Raw genomic sequence first — 24,229 nt, forward strand, 5'->3', positions numbered from 1 at the left:
CTTGCCGGCAATTTACCGGCAATTGTTTCAGTGTGAATAGGGTTTTTGATTGGTGTCAACTTGGCTTCATCAAGTTTGACAGATCTTTGCAATTTAAATACATTAAGGCTTTAAAGTTCTTAAGATATTTTCTGCCTTAAGTAACATATTTTAATGCAATTTGCCACCATGCCATCTCATCAATGGTGACGAAACTCACCACAATCAAGCATAACATTGTAGTTTATTATTGTACCAAGTTTGGTGAGTTTTTGAATTTGGCATATGTGTTTTTTCTGGGGTAAAACTTCAGGCATTTGAAAATACGCATATGTTTCATATATGCACAGTCATTTTCTTGTGGTATCTATGTAAAATACGCAGCATTTCAGAGCACTGGGGTTGAGAGTTCCGGAGCAGTAGCTGTTTTCATATTCAAACTCGGACACATATTCAATCCAAAATTGCAGCTTAACCATGTACCCCACAAACCTCATTCTCTGGTTTTATGGTCAACGCACAGGCATACACCTATGTGCAGAGTTTCATGTGTGTACTGTATTCCTGTGCATAGGAAATGCGTAACATTTCTGACACGACGCAAACTTTTTTTCATTGGTCCACGGCACCCATGTTTTTCACTGGGCAACTTACCTTTGACAACCTTGGTAGCACTCTGTACTGTGTCATGCGTGCCATTGTGTGGCACAGTGGGAATTGCAGTTTTGGAGAAGATGGCAGAGGTTGAATCAGAGAACGCAACATGGCGGACAAAGAGTGAAACCGAACAACTTCTGAGGAACAAGCGTAAAAGTGGGGCATAACTAGATATGCATGGGTATGATTTTGCATTTGCTTGTGACATATGGTTTTGGAGAAGATTTCCATAGGATTTCTAACTTCGCTGCAAAATGCAATATGGCGGCAGCATCATGTGACCGGCATGTGTAGTTTTCACTGCATTTGCAGATTGCAAGTTTCTTGAGTTGTCATGCATGTATGGGTGTTTTAAGGGCATTTGAAGAGAGACAGGGAGGAGCAGTCATTGGGTGTATGATGGATGACAAACTGGGCAGGATTTTACCTTAGTAACTGATCATACCTAAGACATGCCTAAGTCGGAGCTCTGTGACATTTGTTGGGCAAGGCAGCTGTGTGATTACCTTCACTTTGTCCGGGTCTGGTTGTGTTCAGTTCCTTTTTGGAGAAAAAAAAAAACATGTGCATTAATTAACTCACCTGGCCTCAAGTGTCAAGAATTGGGGACCCCTGTGGGCCCATTCTGCATTTTGTTTTGAAAATGGAAATGCAAAGCTTGTGAATAACTCTATAGGTGCACCACTGCAGTTAGCTAATAAGTTTGTGCTGTCAAAGGCTCTCCCTTCTTTTTGCAATCTACACAACATTAGTGCATGGGTATTGGATTTTTTGCGAAAATTAACCGAACTACCAGAAATTAAACAAACAAAACAGAAACTGTACTCCTTGGCTTAAGTACATCTGAAGAAAGTACTGTCTTGAGAGCAACAGTCTTGGATGGATACCATACACTTTAAGATGTAAAGGTTCTAATAATAACCTTTTTAGGGTTCCTGGGGTTGACACTGTGGAAGAACCCTTAAATGTTCTAATTAGAACCTTTTACCAAGGTTCCTTGCAATCATGGATCCTTAAAGAACCTTAAATGTATCTCAAATCAACCCTGATCATGATGAAAAAGGATTTTTAGATGATCCCTTGTGTTTACGACTAACTTTGCTGTTCTTAAACAAATCCTTTAATGAAAATAAACTCACAAAGAACCCAAAGGTTCTAAACCGCTTAAGAACCTTCAGAGTGTGTGTAACAGCTGATTATCAAAAAATGAATGGTTCCTTCATTAGAATATACTAAACCAAAAAATTCCAATGACACAGTTGTTTTACTAAAGGATGGCACAATTGATGAATTCAGCAAAGTAATAATCACTAAAGATTGTAATGAAAAGTCTAATATTAGTTGTCCAATTTCCTTGGCAAAACACTTTAACATGGTAGTGTTTCTTTGTTAGAAAGAAAAGAAATACACAAACATTAAAATAAAATAAAATCTCTGTCATTGGTGGTATGTGGAAGGATGGGGAATGGGAAGGTTTTGTGGGATTCAAGTGGTTAATGTTTAGCATCTCTTGTTGAGTTGCTGGTTTATATGGCTTGGTGTATGAGTTTCTAATGTGTTAATTGTTTTTTGGATCTGTTAAAGTTAATTTTAAAACCTGTTCTTTCTGTATTGTCTGTTACATAACCAAGCTATAGACAGTTTATCATTTCTTGCCTTGCCACATACTATTTTCTAGTATTTGGTATTCCTATTACAAGTAGGATAAGAGAGTTGAAAAAGTAAAGTAAAATTAATGGAATTTGATGTTTTATTGTGAAGGGATTTGTTACAAATTACATGTTGTCTGTGTATTGTTTTCTACAGTTACATTGTTTATTGCTTAAACCACTTGCAATAAGGGCACATTTCAAATACCATCAATTCCAAAACATTTTCGAAAACAAAACAAAATAGTGCAAAGTGTGGAAACAGGATGACCTGACACAAATTAATATACAGATTGAAAAGCTTTACATCAGCAACTACCAGGGGAGGGCAAAGATGCATCAAAATGGATTTTAAAATAAAATACCTTAAATTTTAAGTGTATAAAAATAAACTACAAAATACAGCAGCCACACCATGTATCAAAATACAGTGCATCCGGAAAGTATTCACAGCACTTCACTTTTTCCACATTTTATTATGTTACAGTCTTATTCCAAAATTAATTTTTTGCCTAAAAATTCTACAAACAATACCCCACAATGACAACGTGAAAGAAGTTAAATTTGAGATCTTTGCAAATTTATATATATATATAAAAAAAGCACATGTACTTCACAGCCTTTGCTCAATACTTTGTTGAAGCACCTTTGGCACCAATTACAGCCTCAAGTCTTTTTGAGTATGATGCTACAAGCTTGGCACACCTATTTTTGTGCAGTTTCTCCCATTCTTCTTTGCAGGACCTTTCAAGCTCCATCAGGTTGGATGGGGAGTTTCGGCGCACAGCCATTTTGAGATCTCTCCAGAGATCTCCAATCGGGTTCAAGTCTGGGCTCTGGCTGGGCCACTCAAGGACATTTCACAGAGTTGTCCTGTAGCCACTCCTTTGTTATCTTGGCTGTGTGCGTAAGGTCGTTGTCCTGTTTGGAAGATGAACCTTCGCCCCATTCTGAGGTCCAGAGCGCTCTGGAGCAGGTTTTCATCAAGGATGTCTCTGGACATTGCTGCATTCATCTTTCCCTCGATCCTGACTAGTCTCCCAGTTCCTGCCGCTGAAATACATCCCCACAGCATGATGCTGCCACCACCATTCTTCACTTTAGGGATGGTATTGGCCAGGTGATGAGCGGTGCCTGGTTTCCTCCAGACATGAGTTCATTCTCTGTTTCATCAGACCAGAGAATTTTGTTTCTCATGGTCCGAGAGTCCTTCAGGTGCCTTTTGGCAAACTCCAGGTGGGCTGTCATGTGCCTTTTACTGAGGAGTGGCTTCTGTCTGGCCACTCTACCATACAGGCTTGATTGGTGGAGCGCTGCAGAGATGGTTGTTCTTCTGGAAGGTTCTCTCTCCACAGAGACACGCTGGAGCTCTGTCAGTGACCATCGGGTTCTTAGTCACCTCTCTGACTAAGGCCCTCGATCGCTCAGTTTGGCCGGGCAGCCAGCTCTAGGAAGAGTCCTGGTGGTTCCAAACTTCTTCCATTTACGGATAATGGAGGCCACTGTGCTCATTGGGACCTTCAATGCTGCAGAATTTTTTCTGTACTCTTCCCCAGATCTGTGTCTCAATACAATCCTATCTCAGTGGTCTACAGACAATTCTTTGGACTTCATGGCTTAGTTTGTACTCTGACATGCACTATTAACTGAGGAACCTTATATAGACAGGTGTGTGCCTTTCCAAATCATGTCCAATCAACTGAATTTACCACAGGTGGACTCCAATCAAGTTGTAGAACCATCTCAAGGATGATCAGTGGAAACAGGATGCACCTGAGCTCAATTTTGAGTGTCATGGCAAAGGCTGTGAATACTTATGTACATGTGCTTTTTTTGTTTTTTATTTTTAACAAATTTGCAAAGATTTCAAACAAACTTCTTTCACGTTGTCATTATGGGGTATTGTTTGTAGAATTTTGAGGAAAATAATGAGTTTAAACCATTTTGGAATAAGGCTGTAACATAACAAAATGTGGAAAAAGTGAAGGGCTGTGAATACTTTCCGGATGCACTGCAAACTACTGTATTTTTGTATTTTAAAAATACTAAAAATACTTTTACAAGGGAGCATGAAATCACTTTGCAAACCTTCCATCTATCGGCCTATTTGATCTATCCCTTCACCAGTACACTGACTCAGTGGATTAAGTATACAATGTTTGATAGCAACAGCTTTTCTCTGCCTAACGAGTCATGTGCTAAATCTGACATATGCAACCAGTTAACAGATCAAATATTCACATATCCCTGTGATCACCCAGATGAAGGTTAGTTTTAAAGTAACCAACAGTTTAATGTTTATCTAACAGTTTGCTAATGACTCATAATTGTATCCTAATTTAGTTACTTGGTGTTTGGTAATGAAGGGTCTACTTTGCATCTGCGACACTGACTCAATGACAAACAAGTAATTCATAAGAAGACAACTGATGGCACCTTTATTCATAGCAACAAGTTTCTAAGTAATTAATCATTTGATTGTTAATCATAAATATAATAATACATTATGTGTCAGGCAGTCATTCATGCAATGGAATGCAAAATCATGATCCTACTAAACAGCTACGTCAATTAGGGTACAATCATTTAGCAATCAATTATTTATTTATCAATCATTGGACACCTATTTGGAAGTTGAAAACAAACATTTAACACTTTGTCAACAATTATTAAATGAACAAAATGTTTTGATTTTAAATGTAGCCAGAAATATAATCAGAAAGTAACAACAGAACTTGTCAAGGAATATTAACCCAACTCCAACCACTGAATCTATTGAGAGCCTCAGAATATAGGTATAGAGGACATCTACACATTAATAGTGTATTAAGAACATTTACTTAAACTCCAATAGAGAATACTACAATAGAGAATACTACAGACCAGGTATTCCAAAACAGTTCAAAAGTTCTACCAAAAACAGTCAAACGTATGTGTGAGTGTGGGTGAGAGAGTAAGTGTGTGATTGAGTGTGTGGGTGTGGGTGAGAGAGGGAATGTGTGATTGAGTGAGTGTGTGGGTGTATGTGAGAGAGGGAGAGTACTGAATGAGTGTGTGTTCCCTGTTGCCTACATTGCAGAGGTCTCTTTTTCTCACGTTGACCTTCTTCTTCGGGTATGGATCAATTTTCTGTTCTGATCTCAACAAGTCTGGACAAATTACTGAGTAGGCAGCATTTTTATGATGTCATCATGTAGACTTCTCACGAAGTATTTTACAGTATTTTTAAACTACAAAATACAAAACACTAAAGTATTTTGATACAAAATATGAAGGCATTTTCATCAACCCTATCAAATACAAAGCATTTGACTTTACTGGGTACGAGTTGTACTTTCCTTTTCTAAAGTGAAAGGCGCAGACAAGCGCATCCAACAGCTGGTTACAAGTTCCTCCTTTGATTGACAAGAGTAACCGGAAATGACGCAGGGGGAGAGGGCGGAGGCTTCACTGTTTTCCCGCGGTTTGAGAGGACTCTGAACCAGGCTCCGGGCGATTCACAGTTTTGTCGCAGCTGGGGGGGTTTAACATTTACAAACAAACAAACACAAAATACAGCGCCATCAACGACAGGATACTCGGTCGACATTTCTCATTGTCCTCCCCTCACCAGGACCTGCGCTGCGAGCTTAAACATGCCCCCGAAGAGACGCAGCGCTGCCCAGACTGCACCGCTTCACAAAGTGGCGGAAGATAAACAGACACACGGTAGCAGCCCCGGGAGTCCGGAGAAGATGGGCAAACTGACCCCGAAAAGGTAAAAAATAACTACAACCTGTGTTGGTTACTGTTGTCACTGAAAACTGCGTGATCTTGATAGGCTGTCACAGAGGGGCAGTTTGTGTGGGGTTCCCTGACACCCGTGAGGATTATAGTAACTAGCAGAGTCTGTATTGACCTGGCTCGGCTGACCCGGTGTCTCATTTGCTGCTGCCGCTGCTGCTGTTCCTGGGCAGCGGGTAAGCATATGAGCCGTGCCTTTGACCCGCACAGCGCCGTGTGCACTGCCACTGGTGTTTCAGGTGGGGGTTCGCGGTTAGGAGATTGGAAAGAAGATGCGTTGTTTGGGGACTGTGGTTTATTTTGCGTAACTCTCCAGTCGAGCTCTCTTATGCCTTTGTAATGAACACTCCTCCGACTGGGTGAAACGCGTGGAAGCTGCACGTCAGTCTGGGTCTCCATTTATCTCTGGGTTATTGAAGTGTCAGGATTTACTTCGTGTGTTTTAATGTGTTTTCTGCGTGTATGGGCATAGAATATTGTTCACAGTTACCGAGCTCCCACCTGAGGAAGGTTACTCAGATGCTACAAGTTGAACAAGATTCGGCACCAACTATTAAAAATAACCCTTTTGCCGTAATTTTTAATGCACGCTTTCCGCATCAAATACCGAAAATAATCTGAATTCAACTGCTGAGAGAGGAGAGAATGCATGTGTTTTTAGGATGTATCTGCCTCTCCTCCAGCTGAATAATTTCCATTCATTTCTTGCCACTTTGCTGGTTAATAAGTATAGTCTCTTGCAGCTGTGCCAGTCTTTGAATTAAAGAGCAGCAGTATTTAAAGTGGTCGCTCCTTTCTCTCATGTGGTGTAGTAATGCTGCCCAGCCTGGCTCCCTCCTTCCTCCAGGGGTGTAGGGACCACTGATGTGTAAATGTTTCTCTCCCTCTAGCAATACACTCTAGTGTGATGATGCTTGATAGTAAGAAACCTGCACAGCATTCATTCAATCTTACCCCAACTACTCACCTTGTGCTTTAACTACTGAGGGAGGTGGTCTGATGGCAGGAAACCAGTTTTATTATTTATTTATTGACAGACGTCCTTATCCAGGGTGACAGGTTGGCCCTTGACTGTGACCAAACATCTTGGCTGCATCCCAAATCGCACACTTGCTCCCTACACCCTTCAACAAGTGTGCACTTCGCGTGACGTTGTGCTGACGCCACAGAGTGAGTGAGTGAGTGACTTGAGTGAGCGAGGGTGTAGGTTGAAGCTAGTCAGCATTCATCGCAGTCTTTTCTTGTCATGTCTCTATTTAATAATAATAATAATTATTAATAATAATAATAATAATAATAATAATTTTGAAATGCATTAATATCACCTCCTAGTTTTATAGAATACTACTTCAGTAATTAATTGATAGGTGCCGAAACATTTTTTGGCTGAACTTTCTAATCATATATTTAAATCATGATTATATAATAATTTTATATTATCTATATTATAATTTCCTTGATACATAATTGAACAATTTCTACATCTGTATAGCTTTCATTACATTACATTAATATACACCCGCCGCTGCCATATTTTCCCAATTTACTTGTCTCTGCCTTTAATGCAAAGAGTTCTGGGACTTCAGTGCTAAAACACTTCTGCATAAGTGTGCTCTTCTGTATACGCTGTCGAAGGGAGCATTGAAGGGAACAAAAAGCTCGATTAGGCTCCCTTCACTCATTCCCTAAGGGATTGGGACACCCCTTAAGATGGCCAACGTGGTATATCCACCCCGCAAGGGAAGGGAATGAGGGACCAAATGTGTGATTTGGGATGCAGCCCTTGTCTGCACTTGTCAGTTTTTACAATCCAGGATGTCAGACCTCATATTGTGTATCTTGTATATACTTGTGTAAATTGGAATTTGTAAAATGTATGCCTTGAACTGCACTGTATTATTGCACTTTGTATTGCTCTTATATTTTGTAAGTCGCCTTGGACAAGGGTGTCTGCTAAGAAATAATAATGAGCAATACAAAGTGCATTAATAGAATACAAAATTCAAATAATTTTTAGAGGTAAGACATTTAATGTAGATTACAATTAGTATAATGTGTCATGGCTGTATAATATCACCTATGTTGTTTTTGGTGGCCATTGATTGGGTAATGAGAAATACCACTAAAGATGCCTCGGGGCATCCAGTGGACTATGTTCCAGTCATTAGAAGATCTCGACTTTGCTGATGACATAGCCCTCTTATCATCTAAACAAAACCGCATGCAAGACAAGACCACAAGACTCTGCCACTTTGCCAGCCAACTTGGCCTTCAAGTCAACATAAAGAAGAGTACCACCCCACAAACCACCCCCATACACATCGAGGGAGTAGATCTAGAGGAAGTTGAGGACTTTACCCACCTAGGTGCAGTGGTCAGTCAGGAAAACTTCACCACTAAAGATATTAAGAGCAGACTGAGCAAGGCCAGAGTAGCCTTCAAAAGACTTTGGAACATCTATCTAACTATGACCTGTTCAAATGAACAAACACCTGCTGCTTTACAACAGAGATGAAGAGGAGGAGACTTGGATGGTTGGGACATGTCTTGACGATGGAGCAAAGTTCTGTGGTTAGGACCGCACTTCGCTGGACACCACAAGGCAAAAGACCTAGAGGCTGCCCATGTAACACCTGGCGCCGAACAGTTGAAAAGGAGCCAAAGCAGATGTATTTGACCTGGGGTGAAGCAGAATTAAAGGTGAAAGACATAAAAGCATGGAAGTTTCTTGTTTCGACCTTATGCTCCTCTTGGAGCGAAGAGGATAAGTAAGTAAGTACAGTTAATATAAAATACAAAGTATACATCCTAGTTCAATAGGTAACACGTGAGGACATGATGTGGTGAGGTTCTAGAATTACAGGTACAGTCTGTACAGATGTCTTGAGCGATTGCCAGAAGGTTGTCAGGGACTCGGGTGTGCTGACCTCAGTGAGAAGGTCGTTCCACCATTTCAAGGGCCAGAGTTGAGAAGGATCGGTGAGGGGGGCAAAGTTTGTCTTCAGGCACAAGAGGACTGGAGTGGTCTGGAGGGAGTGTATGGGGAGATGAGGGTCTGAAGGTAGCTTGGTGCCATCTGGTTGAGACAACGATAGGTAAGTTCAGAGTCTTGAACTGGATGCAAAGAGGTGACCGAATTCCTGAGCTCAATGCCCACAGTTTGGATTTGGAATTGTCCCAAACCCTGTCCCCTCTGCACCTTTAAAGTTTGCCTTTTCAAATTTCACGATATCGCAGTTGGTTTTATTGAATTTTTCCTGAACTCGAATACAAGGCTTAATCTTTAGTCTTTTTCTTTTCACTGAAACTTGTGGTGCAATTAATGTTACAGTACATGTTGAAGATGAGCTTGTACAGCCGTCAGAATAACTGTCAAAATAAAGTTTACTTCCCAAGGCTCTGCATAATGCTATTAATTTAACTTCAGAACCCCCTCCTCCACGATAACTGCACATATAATAGTAGGAACATATGCAGCTCCTATTTGGATCGGTTTATGCATCCTCTTGTGTTCAGTATTATACATGCAGTATGTTTTTGTAATCTCTCAGTTATTTTCAGCCATTAATGGGAGTGTGATAGTGTAATCAATTTATGCATTTGTTATTTTATTGATGCCACCTTGAACTTGAAAAATATAGTATTTTCTTGTACTGGACCTCTCAGTTTAGTCCGTAGAATTTCAGGAAAGCCATAGTTTTGAAACCAAACTCTGATCTCATTTCAGCCATGAAACAAAGAAGCCGGAATTCGTCTTGCTGTGTCAGCAATTGGACGTATTGGACGAAGTGTGCAACCGAGCCTGGGATGTATGGGATGAGTTACAAGCCTCTCTGGACATCATGCTCGTAAGCCCATATTATTCATAGTAGGCTTAGATTTGTCTTATTCTCTTGTTCAAGGTGCAAAGGTAGAATGGTGTTACAGAAATGGAATACATAAAATTAAATATTGGATTGGATTAAATACATTTGATACACACTGTAGCTGCATGAGGGGGAGAGAGGAAATACTTTAGAACTCACCCCAAGTTTCTCACTTTTCATTTAATTTTTCTCAGTAAATATTCTGTTTCTCTAAGGTCTAATTGTTATCTTTTTCTGATTTTCATGCTTAGTTTGTCAAATCCTGGGCCAAACTGAAAATATATTTCAGAATACAGGGAAATACTCTGTAAATTGTCTGTGGTATTGTGCAGCTTTAAGTGTGTGTACCATTCTATAGTAATGGATTTTTTTTTTTTTTTTTTTTTTACTTGGGGTTGGCTGCTTCATTGGCATGGCAGCTGCTGTCTATCCAAAGCCAGGTTACTGACAACATTTAGTAGATGTATTATTTTGCTATAAGTATCTAGAATCAATATAATCTAGATAGGTAAATAAATGATATAGAACCAATAAGTAATTTTCATAAGGGAACAGACAGTCTGATAGTAGTAGATGCTTAATAGGAATTTGACAGACCTTTGATTGCTCTTGGCAACAGCTTGGCATATTCAAAATGCTCACTACAGAAGATTGAACTTGATTTTATCTCAATATGGATGTCATTCGTACATTTTTCCCCAATGTAACCTGTTTCGTAGAAGTTCTCATTTTCTCCCTTTAAGTACTGACACAACACTTGTACACATACTCGAAGATACATGGTACGTGGTGTCAGATATCAGTATGTATAGTGTTTCTGTATTCTGTAATATGAATATTTCTGTTTTGCAGAGGATTTGACCAACTTTAAGCATGAAATGGACACATGTTCAAACAACTATTGCAAAGCACTTATTTAAGTTTGACCTTTTAAAAAGGTTTTCACTGTAGGATTGTTGCTTCAGCTGGGGTATTAGTGTAATGCACTCTAAAAATCCTTGTCTGTTCTGAGCCACACAATAAAAATATAACACTATTGGATTGTTTATTGGTTTACTGTAGGACACCAACAAGAAATACTGGGCGGCCTGTTTGTTTATAGCTGTGACTGACTTGGATGCCATGACTTTTACAATCACAGACCTCCAGAAGGCAGTTCATGTCAAGTAAGTACACCCACTTTATTTCTCTTGGTAACATAGTTGTTTTGGCAAGGGCAGAAGCGTTAGGTCAGGGATTTACTGATTGTGGGACCCCTACTAAAACTGTAGGTTCATTTACAGGTCATTCATAGTTCAAAAGTTTTATGATTTTATGAACTTGTCACATAAGGTTCCTCACATTTGTGTCTTTCATTACAAAAAATGAATGTGAAACACATTGAGGTCTACTAAATTAATAAATATTTCTTAATTATTCAAAATGTGTATTAGGAGTATTCTGTATGAATGATTTTGATGAGTGATACCTGAAGAAAGAGGAGGACGTTGCATTTCAGAAGGTTTTTGATTTGTTTAATCTGAAGTGTGTGTTTGTGTATGATCACATTTCTGCATGGTCCCCAGTTTTAAAGGAGAGAGAGACTGGTATGTTTTAGTACAGTGAGGGGTGTTCAAAAGAGGCCATACACATACTACAATAGTTTTTCTAAGGTCCACAGATTCCTAAGAGCTGCTATAGGCTCTCAGTGATGGTGAGTGTGTTCTGTTAACGTATGATGCCTGTAATAAGCCAGTCCTCTGGCTGGTTGCTGGTGAAAGACTGCTCTTTTGATTTGCATTAGAGGTAACTGTTTAGAAGAAAAAATTGATCAGCCTTGTGACTTTCATTGAGCACATTGGTTTAGGTGTCCCAAGTTAAGCTCAGTTGGCCAGCATGGTTAAAGTGTGTGTGTGTGTGTGTGGCTCTCCACTAACTACAGAGCTCCACATACAGGGTGGTCAGTATGGTCATATGCTCTCCTCTTCCTGGTATGTTTTCCGTCTTTCATTTTCTAGTTTTCTGATGCATATACAAGTACATTTGTTTTCAGCACTTAAAGTCCACTTGTAAAGTTATACACAATTCTCAAACTGGTACATATATATATTTTAAAACCTTTAAAGGGGTCATGAACTGAGAAATCAAAATTCTCTTGATCTTTTGACATATAAGAGGTAATTGTACTAGAAAAACATCCTGTAAGTTTCAGAACTAAAAACTTTATCGTTAGTCTAAAAACAGCTTCTATTGAAGCCAATCTGCAAAGACGACAGGATTTGGAATGTGCCACTTTATTACGTAATAGTATGGCTAAACCCCACCTCTGCAGAAGATCAACGCCTGCTTCTACATTACTGCCTGCTTAGCCCCGCCCACTGAATAACGCATATAGTAGGTAAATAACAAGAGAGGCAAACGCAGGTCTATGCAGAAACCAAACGATAAAGATGGCTCCGAAGCCAACAATTGACAAGTTTTTTACTTTAATGAAAATGATGGACGATGAATATAAGAACGACAGCTTGACAAACGATGGTACATTAATTTATACTTAGTTTACATGAAGCAGCGTGAATTATCCTTTGTCAGATATAACTATTAATGCCTAGTATCTAAACTTTATATGCAACAACCAATGAAATATAGAACGTGTAATATGCATAAATGTTAACAACATAACGACACAAACCGCTTTCTGTAGTGTCTTCGGCTAAACTCTAATATAATGTAATAGGCTAACTACCTCACAAATACATAAAGTATAAATATAAATAAAGATGATTTACCACGCTGTCGCAGGCTGTAGTATCCTTGCCATTTGAGGTGCAGGTTAGTTGTCTTCTGATTCGGGATCAGACTCTGGATCAAACATGTTTGGCTGAATTTCACCGGCTGCCATTTCTCGACATCGGAAATTTTCGAAACAATTACACACATGTACTGACGGGGGAGTTGAAATCTTTTAAATATGCAAAACTGTTAGCCAATCATATAAGTGGGTGTTTACTTCCGAGTCTACAATCCGCCACGCCTATTCAAACGGTGTGTTCCGATGAGGGGGGTCAAAACAGGACAGAAAATAGCCTATTACTTCTAAATTATGATGTTTTTTGATGTAAAAATCTTGATAACATTATAAGTGGACCTCGGAGAACAGTACCCCTTTATTTTTATTTCTTGGCAGACACCCTTATCCAGGGCGACATGCAACATAAGTGCAAACAAAGTGCAAAAATACAGAGAAGTACAAGGCATCAATCATTACAAATTCAACTTGGCTAAAACATAGCAATTCAAAATAATACATTTTACAAATTCCAATTTACAATTTACACAAGTACAGTAAGAGACTTCCTACATCCTGGACGGTGAAAGCTAAGTGCTGTCAAGATGTAGGGTTACAGACGAGGGCTATGGGAAAGGGAGCAAGGAGGAAAACAATCAAGAATGCGAGGAGCATAATAAGCTGAAGTGCTATCTAGCAGGGATAGAGGACTAATATTACAAGTGCTGTCGGAAGAGATGCGTCTTGAGTAAACACCAGAATGATGTCTAGGACTCTGCCGTTTTGACTTCGGTGGGCAGGTCGTTCCACCACTTAGGGGCCAGGTATGAGAAATTAAAATTAAACAACAAATTGAAAAGGATCACTTCCCGTTTTTCCTGATTGTAATCCTCGTGCTTCACAACTCTCGTAATGCTCTTCCTTTGTGAGGTTATCGTGACATCAAGATCCCGATCTGCTAAAAGTCTAATGGGAACTGTAGCCTGGCATTAAGCTGATTGCTTTGACTTGTAATTGTATACCTTTCAAATGCTGTACATTTAATGGTGGCCTTTGGCCTTCTATCTTTTGGAATCACCATCTTTACAAATACTCTGATCAGCCATAACATTATGACCACTGACAGGTGAAGTGAATAACACTGGATAATCTTGTTATCATGGTACCTGTCAGTGGGTGCGATATATTAGGCAGCAAGTGAACATTTTGTCCTTAAAGTTGATGTGTTAGAAGCAGGAAAAATGAGCAAGCATAAGGATCTGGGCGACTTTGACAAGGGCCAGATTGTGATGGCTAGATGACTGGGTCAGAGCATCTCCAAAACTGCAGCCCTTGTGGGGTGTTCCCGGTCTGCAGTGGTCAGTACCTATCAAAAGTGGTCCAAGGAAGGAATAGCGGTGAACCGGCGACAGGGTCATGGGCGGCCAAGGCTCATTGATGCACGTGGGGAGCGAAGGCTGGCCCGTGTGGTCCGATCCAACAGACGAGCTACTGTAGCTCAAATTGCTGAAAAAGTTAATGGTGGTTCTGATAGAAAGGTGTCGGAACACACAGTGCATCGCGGTTTGTTGCGTATGGGGTTGCGTAGCCGCAGACCAGTCAGGGTGCCCATGCTGACCCCTGTCCACTGCCGAAAACGCCTACAATGGGAACGTGAGCATCAGAACTGGACCACGGAGCAATGGAGGAAGGTGGCCTGGTCTGATGAATCGCGAGTTCTAAGGTGTTGACTTGGCCTCCATATTCCCCAGATCTCAATCCAATTGAGCATCTGTGGGATGTGCTGGACAAACAAATCCGATCCATGGAGGCCCCACTTTGCAACTTATAGGACTTGAATGATCTGCTGCTAACGTCTTGGTGCCAGATACCACAGCACCCTTTCAAAGGTCTAGTGGAGTCCATGCCTCGAAGGGGTTAGGGCTGTTTTGGCGCCAAAAGGGGGACCTACACAATATTATGCAGGTGGTCATAATGTTATGGCTGATCGGTGTATAATAGTTTTGTTAAAGAAGGTGATTTAAACATTGTTCTTGTGGAAGATGATATTGAAGAAACGGTGAGTCTCTGGGAACTGGTGGGCCTCCTTCAATGAAATGCTGAAACTAGAAGCGTTTCACTGGACTGGTGGAACAATTCAATTCATCTACTGGCTGCTGACTTGGGATATGGGACGTCTGTCTACACAAAAAGGTAAAATGGAACATTTTATTGTTAAAATTGTCATTTGGTAATTAAGATCTATTTTTAAAGACTATATCAGAGTAGTCTAAACCAAGTGTTCCCAAAATTTTTCTGACCTAGGACACCTTTGCCAACCAGATTCTGGCTGAGGACCCCCACCTACAAAAAATGCTGCAACTGCTACATTATACTACGTTAATAAAATGGAAAATTGAGATCATAGCCCCCTTGCAGACCCTAGTTTGGGAACCTCTGGTCTAAACATTACACTGGTCTTAATTTGGTCAAGTTAGTCAGTTGCATACAAATTTAAGACTGACTAAGTCTTAGTCTCCTCAACCCCAGGCTAACTTACAACTGAAATGGCTTGCCTGACACTACAGCGACAGTCACTGATGCTGACAGGCAAAGCTGCCACTGGCTCACACAAACCTCGCTGTCCCGCCCACCGGCTATCTCCCAAAACATCGGTATATTTTACCTGCACATTTGTAATTTTTTATGTTGTACAGTATTTTAGCACTTTTGTTTTGATATGGGCATCTGACAAGATATTAAAAAAAATATATATAATAAGTCTCCTGAAGCCTCCACTTAAATTAGCAGTCTTCCATCGTTTCTGTCCATCTTTTACAGACCACACACACAGAGGGTTGACGCTGTTAACTTAATTTATCCCATGCCTTGTTTGAGTCTGTTAGTACAAGTTTCGGAATTTCCCCCAAATTAAATATTGTCGGCCTTATCGTTCAATAACTAGCATAGATTTTCAGTTAACTTTTAGAGAATGCCTAGTATCATAATTTGCTATTTTAGAGAAGCATCTGTCTACAATTCCCAGGATGCAGTGCGTGATTGATGCATAAAACCATCTTTCCTTAAACTGGTCTCACTCACTCCGTTTTAACCGAGTGTCTATCGTTAGTATGACTTCTAATCGTACTAAGACGATTAGTCTGGACTGTCTGTTTATGTAGCCGGCCCCTTATTCGTCTTTGACATTGATTTTCATACAGATTGATTTCTTGGTTCTTATTCATGTCCTTGTGCATCTCTTTCAGGCTGAAATTCTTCCAGCTTGTACAGTGCTGTGGACTGCCTGCCAGAAGGCCAGCCTTGATAGCTGTAAAAGCCCCGTCTCCAAAGGCCAGACCCCACAACGGAGAACGCGCAAAAGAAAGCAACAACGTGAAAGGAATTAAATATCAATGTGTTCTCATTACATTTTTTTTTTTCCTTCTAATAAATCTAATTGATATAAAACGAGCGTGTCCAATGTTTTATATGTAATAAGTTTAAAACGCAATACATTTTTCAGGTGAATGTCCCCGTTTGCATAGGGTGCTTAGTATAGGTCACCTGGATAGCCATTATAAAAACTACATTTCACATGTATTTTGATTTATTGGGGGGGTGGGGGGGGGTCTCACATGGACTGATTTCCTGGAAACTAAATGTTTAAACTCTACTGAAAATGTATTTCCTGAGGAATAATGTCATTTGTTACTGTGCCATCTGTTTTTGATAACAAACTGTATATTTTGTTTCAAATCATATGGGATAGTGTGAAAAGTAAAAGTATATGATATAATTATTCCACTGAATTAAATTGATAATTTGTCTTTAATTTGTATCCTAATAACTTGTCTCTTAAGGTATACCTCAGTTTAAAAATGATGGGTATATGTCCTCTTTTGTTGATAGGAGAGTTTTTTTTTTTTTTTTTCTGTTCAATTCATATTGGCAACTTTTAACAATTAAAGGTGTAAGCACTTTAAATGTTACATTGATATGGTTTTGAGACCTTATTGCAAGTGTTTATTTGAAGTTGCACGTACAATCATACAGACTCGGCAATGTGTGAATTTGAAGATGCTTAATAGTGCAGCATCAAATTAATACAGCTTGTTATTTCACTGGTATTATCATATCCCCTAAGGTGGACATGTTTTATTTAATTGCAGTACAGAGGGCAAATTGTAGACTAACAACTAAACAAAACCATCTTTGGGTGTCTGAAGCGTCTAAATCAAGAGAGAGATTTTCAATTTTCAATCGAGAGGAAATTATTACCACATGGCCACATGGAAGAGGTGTTTGAGAGGGAATCTCAAGAATAGTCTTAAAGAAGTTGCTAACTACACGCATTTTTATGCAGAACAGACAGGAGAAATAGATAACAAGCCCACGTCTGTCCTGTGATGTGTGGAAGCTCGATTTCTGCTTGACAACTGGTCAGGAAGACCCATATATGGCAAAACTGGGAAACTGAAGGCATATGTAATTGTTTAATATAAGGGGGGCTTGTATGATGCATCAAACCCAAATCCTTGGAGAAAACTGGTTCTGTTCTCTGTTCAGACTGTTCTTCTAGGTATCTATAGTACAGTTGTGTGAGATAGTGGCTTAGTTTATACAAAGGCACAGGGAAAGAAATGTAGTTGTTCAATGTCTAATATTGTTTTCAGTGCACCTGTTGTAAATTGTACTGTATGAAGCAAATGACACCCAGTGACTCTTGGAAAGACCATCTGATGTGATTTGTGTTACTTTGTCTTTTGTTTAGCATGAAGCAGTTCTTTGACCTTTTGAAGGAAATGGATGTCAACTTGGTCACCATCAGCACTAAAGTAAATGCTGCCGTGTCCAGGCTGGAGAAGAAGTACGAGGTGCAGCTGGCTCTATTTCAGAGGTTTGAAAGGTGAGTGAGTCTGAGACACTGTCTGCGTGCTGCAGCGAAGGTGTTTAGGGAATTAGTCAAATGGGGATCACACTGGAATAGATCTATTTAAAAGTTAGATGCAGTGTATTATGTTGGTCCATCCAGCTGGGCCACATTCCTTGTAGCTGGCTAACTGAGTTTCAGGATCACTTGATAGATGTCTGGCTTTTTCCATCCTGCTGAGTGTATTACCCTAGCGACACATCCTTAACCTTAAACTTGCTCCAGCACAGGCTAACTGTGAGTTAGCCGGATCTGTGCATAAAAGCTTGTGCTTCTACCCACTGAAAGCTTGACACACCCCTCTAAAATGGCAACGCCCTTCCTTAGAGAGAATTTTAATTATCAGCTCAAGAGTACTGAGAGAATGCCAATAATTTGCATCATTCACATGTTTTTCTATTTGAGCGCTATAGATTCGGTTGGCAAGGTATAATTTACCTAATAAATCTACCTGAGCCGTACATTGCCCACACCACCCGGCACAGTCGTACGTTGACAGTAACGTAGAGGGCTGTGCTTTTTTGCTAGTGGTGCATTACTTTACTCAGTTGGAAATATCGGTAAAACTGCTGCTACGAGGTTATATGCAATTTAATAGGTAATCATATCATTTAAGGCTGCAGCTATCGATTATTATGATAATCGATTATTCTATACATTAAACAATTGATTATTTGAATAATCACAACAAGAACATTGTGTTATCAATGCATTCTTATGCGGTCCTTGTGCCACCATGGCATCCTATTCTCGAGTTCGATGAACCCTGTAAATAAAGGGGTCTGATTACCGAAAAAACCTCACAGCAGGGGCTTGCCCTGAGGAGGACTAGACATTTTACATTACATTTAACCACTCCAGATAAAATAATTAAAACCCTTCCCAGATACCAGATTTTGAAAATAATGATAATGATTTAATGCCTGAAATTGCATTAAAATGTAAATATATGATGAATGAAATACAGAAAAGTTACCAAATTGTTTTTCATTACCACTTTATGTTCCAGTGTACTACATATCCTTGTTCAGTAAAGAGATAAGTGCAAGGTTGTTTTCTTATGTTTGAACAAAGAAAACAATGCAAACACATTTTTTTTGTTTACAATATTATACTTTATAATACATAACTTTTGTAAAAAAAAAAAAAAAAAAAAACAACAATACACTAAAATGAAAATAAAAATACATTGAAACACCAATAATATGCAGTACACTGGAACTCATGAATATAATAAATAATACACTAAAATGAAAATTAATAAAATACACTGAAATGCTATAATAATAAACAGTGAACAGTAATCATCAGCAAAAACTTACCTTGTGTTACGTTTCAAGTGCTCAAGCATGGCGGATGTGCACTTTTGGAAAGCTAATTCTGATTTACATAGTGCACAAAGCACCGTACGGTTATCATTCTTTCGCTTATAAACACTCCCACAGTTTCAATGCATTCGCCTGAGTATTGTTAGTGTGGTAGCGGCCACAACGTGCAGATTCAGACATTTTTCTAGTGAGGCATATACAGGTGGATGATAAACCAAGTGATGTATTACTAACAACTACTGCTGTTTGGAATGAATTTGACTAATCGTTGCAGCCCTAATATCATTATAGTTTTATAGACTGCATTATTATGACTAATGTCATTGGTGCTGTGGACTGCAGTCAGATACCCATCAAGGCACCCAGAGGACCAAATGAGGCAGATTTTGTGAACAGGAAATCAGTTCACAGCATTAATGTACAGCTGCTTATGACAATATCATTTACATTAAATTTAAAATGAGCTACAATTCAGAAACTGATGCAAATAATCCATCATTTTAATGACAATTATACAATGCCTGTGCTAGACAGTAGAGTATCAGATTTTGGATAATACTGTACATCATCCATGACTTCACCTCAGTAATTGCTATATGATCTGTGACTCTACCTGCCTCATTTCAAATATTGAAGCCAAGTGCCCAGGCTCTGTCCACAACTCAAGAATATTCACAGTCTACATTGTGACAGTGATTCGATGAAGGTATAAGAACTTATTTGTAATAAATCATTGCTTAAATATTTGTTTTGTGAAGTGATCTAATAGTGTTCATCTCATATGTCAATATAATGGGATAATTTCCTGTTAATTTGGGTAAAAAGGCCAAGAAACCATTTATATTAGACTGATGAATTAGTACAACATAATATTCCAATATTATATATTTAAAAAAAGAACAATGGCAAGATATGACAAAACAATAGAGAGCTAACCATTCTCCTGCAGCAAACTCTCAGTCCATGTTACATTCCATTACTACAAGCATGCAGATTTAGATTGGGATAAATACAAAGCCTGTGTAATAAAACATCTGTATTCCAAATGAAGTGATTTTTTTTTTTTTTGCCATGCTTCCTCTTTGGACTTGGCAGCAGCAGTGTTGCATTTTGCTGTGAAAATGTCTTCATATTCCTCAGAACTTTCCATGAGAATGTCTTTCTCAGTCAGGATGACGAGAGTTGCTCTCTGTTTTGACTTAATCTTTGTTGAAGATAATTTTTTCTGTGCTTTCTGTATTTTTCCGCAATCCACACGTCTCTGGATTTCTTATGTCGGGAGTGAACGAGACAAGTTTAGCCTCTATTCGGCTTAGAGGAACAGAGATAGCCTGGCTTAGCCTGATTAACTGAACCGGCTAACATCTGATTAGCCTGAAAAAGTTAAACCAGGAATGAGGAACGGGGCCCTGGCCAGCCGGCCAGCCAGCCAGCCAGCCAGCCAGCCAGCCAGCCAGCCAGCCAGCCAGCCAGCCAGCCAGCCAGCCAGCCAGCCAGCCAGCCAGCCAGGCAGGCAGGCAGGCATCCATATGCGGGAGCTGCTTCATTCGGTACAGGGTGGCTTTGAGCTGGTGCCCAACCTGGCAGACACAGGGTGCAAGGCAGGGTATGCCATGAATTAAGTGCATGAATACAGTGAACAATAGAAGTTAATGCATAATTAAAACAAAACAGATTTACACTCCAGCGGGATCATTGTAATATTTGTCATTATCTGACCATGGCAACACAATTCATTAATAACCAAGCCCTCCTGTACATATTATTCATTCTAGACGCTGATTTTAGAACTCTACCTTCCACAACGCTTGTCAACTCAGTAATACGTTTCTTGACACTAACGATTGCATTACCAATTATTTTAATAACGTGTCTCAGAGTTAGTTTCTCAAAAGAGGGAAAGAGTTGATCTCCAGCAGCATTAGATAGAGAAGCTAACCACTTAGCCACCCACTAAGGCTAAAACTATTATTTTTAATTAGCAGATGCCCAAAATAATGTCCATGTTTTAACAATGTTCTTTATATGCACAATCATATAAAGGTAATGGTATCACTATTAAAAATATTAACACATTTCTGTGAATAAAATGTCTCAACACTCCTAAAGTCTTTGCTGGAGCACTCCAGGAAAGTGTACAAGGCACACGCAGACTTTCCAATGAGCTCAAAAATTTAATTGATTACCTGTACACACTTACTAATAATAATAATAATATTTTTATTTCTTTGCAGACGCCCTTATCCAGGGCGACTTACAACATAAGTGCAAAGTGCAAAAATACAGAGAAGTACAAGGCATCAATCAGTGAGGAATCACTTATGAAGAATCATAACAAATGGTATAATACTCCATTACATTTGGCTGCTTGCTCTAAAACCACATGGACATTTAAGCATATAGACACACATTGTTTGCCATGTATAAAACCTTTTTCTAAATGTAATATCCTAATGGGCATCTTTGCATGCTGAAGAATGAACATTACAATTGGGTCTGCAGGAAAGCCAGTTCTTCAAAGAAGTTCTCTTCAGATATGTCCTGCTCTTGTTAACCTTGTCAAAGGGGGCGCCTTGGTAATGTGGAGGGGTTTGTAACTTTCCACAATATGCCTGGGTTCCAAGATTCGTGTCCATCACCCACCACTAGATGGCAGTCTTGTCCACCATATGACCCATCATAGAACTCTTGCACTTGTGTGCCTGCTGGCGAGAGGCTGCACATCACAGGACAAAGGGCTTCTTTCAATACATGGACCATTAGGACAGATACAGTGAGGGAAAAAAGTATTTGATCCCCTGCTGATTTTGTACGTTTGCCCACTGACAAAGAAATGATCGGTTTATAATTTTAATGGTAGGTGTATTTTAACAGTGAGAGAAAAAAAACCCAGAAAAACGCATTTCACAAAAGTGATACATTGATTTGCATGTTAATGAGTGAAATAAGTATTTGAACCCTTCGACTTAGTACTTGGTGGCAAAACCCTTGTTGGCAATCACAGAGGTCAGACATTTCTTGTAGTTGGCCACCAGGTTTGCACACATCTCAGGAGGGATTTTGTCCCACTCCCTTTGCAGATCCTCTCCAAGTCATTAAGGTTTCGAGGCTGACGTTTGGTAACTCGAACCTTCATCTCCCTCCACAGATTTTCTATGGGATTAAGGTCTGGAGACTGGCTAGTCCACTCCAGGACCTTAATGTGCTTCTTCTTGAGCCACTCCTTTGTTGCCTTGGCTGTGTGTTTTGGGTCATTGTCATGCTGGAATACCCATCCACGACCCATTTTCAATGCCCTGGCTGAGGGAAGGAGGTTCTCACCCAAGATTTGACGGTACATGGCCCCGTCCATCGTCCCTTTGATGCGGTGCAGTTGTCCTGTCCCCTTAGCAGAAAAACACCCCCAAAGCATAATGTTTCCACCTCCATGTTTGACGGTGGGGATGGTGTTCTTGGGGTCATTCCTCCTCCTCCAAACACGGCGAGTTGAGTTGATGCCAAAGAGCTTGATTTTGGTCTCATCTGACCACAACACTTTCACCCAGTTCTCCTCTGAATCATTCAGATGTTCATTGTCAAACTTCAGACGGGCCTGTACATGTGCTTTCTTGAGTAGGGGGACCTTGCGGGTCCTGCAGGATTTCAGTCCTTCACGGCGTAGTGTTACCAATTGTTTTCTTGGTGACTATGGTCCCAGGTGCCTTGAGATCATTAACAATATCCTCTTGTTTAGTTAAGGGCTGATTCCTCACCGTTCTCATGATCATTGAAACTCCACAAGGTGAGATCTTGCTTGGAGCCCCAGACCGAGGGAGACTGACAGTTATTTTGTGTTTCTTCCATTATAATCGCACCAACTGTTGTCACCTTCTCACCAAGCTGCTTGGCGATGGTCTTGTCGCCCAATCCAGCCTTGTGTAGGTCTACAATCTTGTCCCTGACATCCTTGGACAGCTCTTTGGTCTTGGCCATGGTGGAGAGTTTGGAATCTGATTGATTGATTGCTTCTGTGGACAGGTGTCTTTTATACAGGTAACGAGCTGAGATTAGGAGTACTCCCTTTAAGAGAATGCTCCTAATCTCAGCTCGTTACCTGTATAAAAGACACCTGGGAGCCAGAAATCTTGCTGATTGATAGGGGATCAAATACTTATTTCCCTCATTAACATGCAAATCAATTTATAACTGTTTTTAAATGCGTTTTTCTGGATTTTTTTGTTGTTATTCTGTCTTTCACTGTTAAAATACACCTACCATTAAAATTATAGACTGATCATTTCTTTGTCAGTGGGCAAACGTACAAAATCAGCAGGGGATCAAATACTTTTTTCCCTCACTGTATAAAAACCTCATGGCTGGAAAAGCTGTTGCCTGTATAACTGACTCATTTGCAACAGAGTTGTTTTTTCCTCAAATTGTGTCACTAATTAATATCTTTGACAAGCTTCACGACGTGTAGGCCAGATGATAACCCTTGTCTCTGTTCTTTCCCACAACAGGCGGCACTTTTGCTTTAAGGTAGTCTTAAATGTTTCCCTCCATTAAGTTTGATAGTTTACCATTTTGATATCTGTGTGTCAGTCCTGGGAAACATCAGTCCTCAGTTCATAGTCACTGACTTTCAGGACATTGTGTTTTGTAATGAATGGATCAGCATCGCAGTCCATTAAGAAATATTTCTCCTAAAACTCTTCTTGTAATTTGTGATGCTCTTTGCCCTGTTTCTATTAATCTAAACTTCTGTACATTGTCCTTTGTTGGACCCTGTGTGGCAGATGAACTGAGTCTCTGCATGGGCTCATTTTGTTTTTTATTTTTCGTTTATTTGACATTCTGTGTTCTGTAACTCTGGGGAGGGTAATTGGTTGCCAGTAAAGTGTGGAAGGAGCGCTTGATGAAGTGACCTAACTACAGGAGAATTGGATTGAAACCAGTGCTTGGGAGTAATTTGGCAATCTTAAAGAGCACTGCTTTCTGTGATTTTTGTCAAATATATTTTGTTTGGAGGTGGTTGTTGTTCTTTTTTGTAGGAATATCTTTGTTTTTCTGAATCTAAAATTGTGAATTGATTTTTTTTTGTGTTTTCTGTCTTTCAGGACATGTGCTAAAATCTACATTAATGCCGCTGATGCTGTGTAAGTGCTCTGGCTCTGTCTTAAGAGAGGAGGACCCCTTTGGGGTATTGTTTCCCAGTTTAAGATTGTTAATGTCCTTGTTTTTTTTGGTGTGAAAACAAAACGGGGAGCATTGAAGAAATGTGCTCCTTTTTTAAGCTAACAACGTTAAGTGCT

General features: G+C 39.7%; 1 protein-coding gene across 2 annotated transcripts in view; it reads left to right on the top strand.

Moving 5' to 3' along the window:
• Positions 1 to 5,710: 5,710 nt before the first annotated feature.
• rb1 (retinoblastoma 1) overlaps positions 5,711 to 24,229 on the top strand; it is a 103,136-nt gene continuing 84,617 nt past the window's right edge. For both annotated transcript variants that reach the window (XM_066699910.1, XM_066699911.1), the window contains exons 1-5: positions 5,711 to 6,042; positions 9,796 to 9,916; positions 10,997 to 11,100; positions 17,452 to 17,586; positions 24,035 to 24,073. In XM_066699910.1, coding sequence (XP_066556007.1) covers positions 5,921 to 6,042; positions 9,796 to 9,916; positions 10,997 to 11,100; positions 17,452 to 17,586; positions 24,035 to 24,073 — 521 coding nt within the window. In that variant the 5' untranslated portion in view covers positions 5,711 to 5,920. The remainder of the gene's footprint in view (positions 6,043 to 9,795; positions 9,917 to 10,996; positions 11,101 to 17,451; positions 17,587 to 24,034; positions 24,074 to 24,229) is intronic.

Source organism: Amia ocellicauda, chromosome 3, assembly GCF_036373705.1.
Source record: "Amia ocellicauda isolate fAmiCal2 chromosome 3, fAmiCal2.hap1, whole genome shotgun sequence".
Classification (NCBI taxonomy): Eukaryota; Metazoa; Chordata; class Actinopteri; order Amiiformes; family Amiidae; genus Amia; species Amia ocellicauda.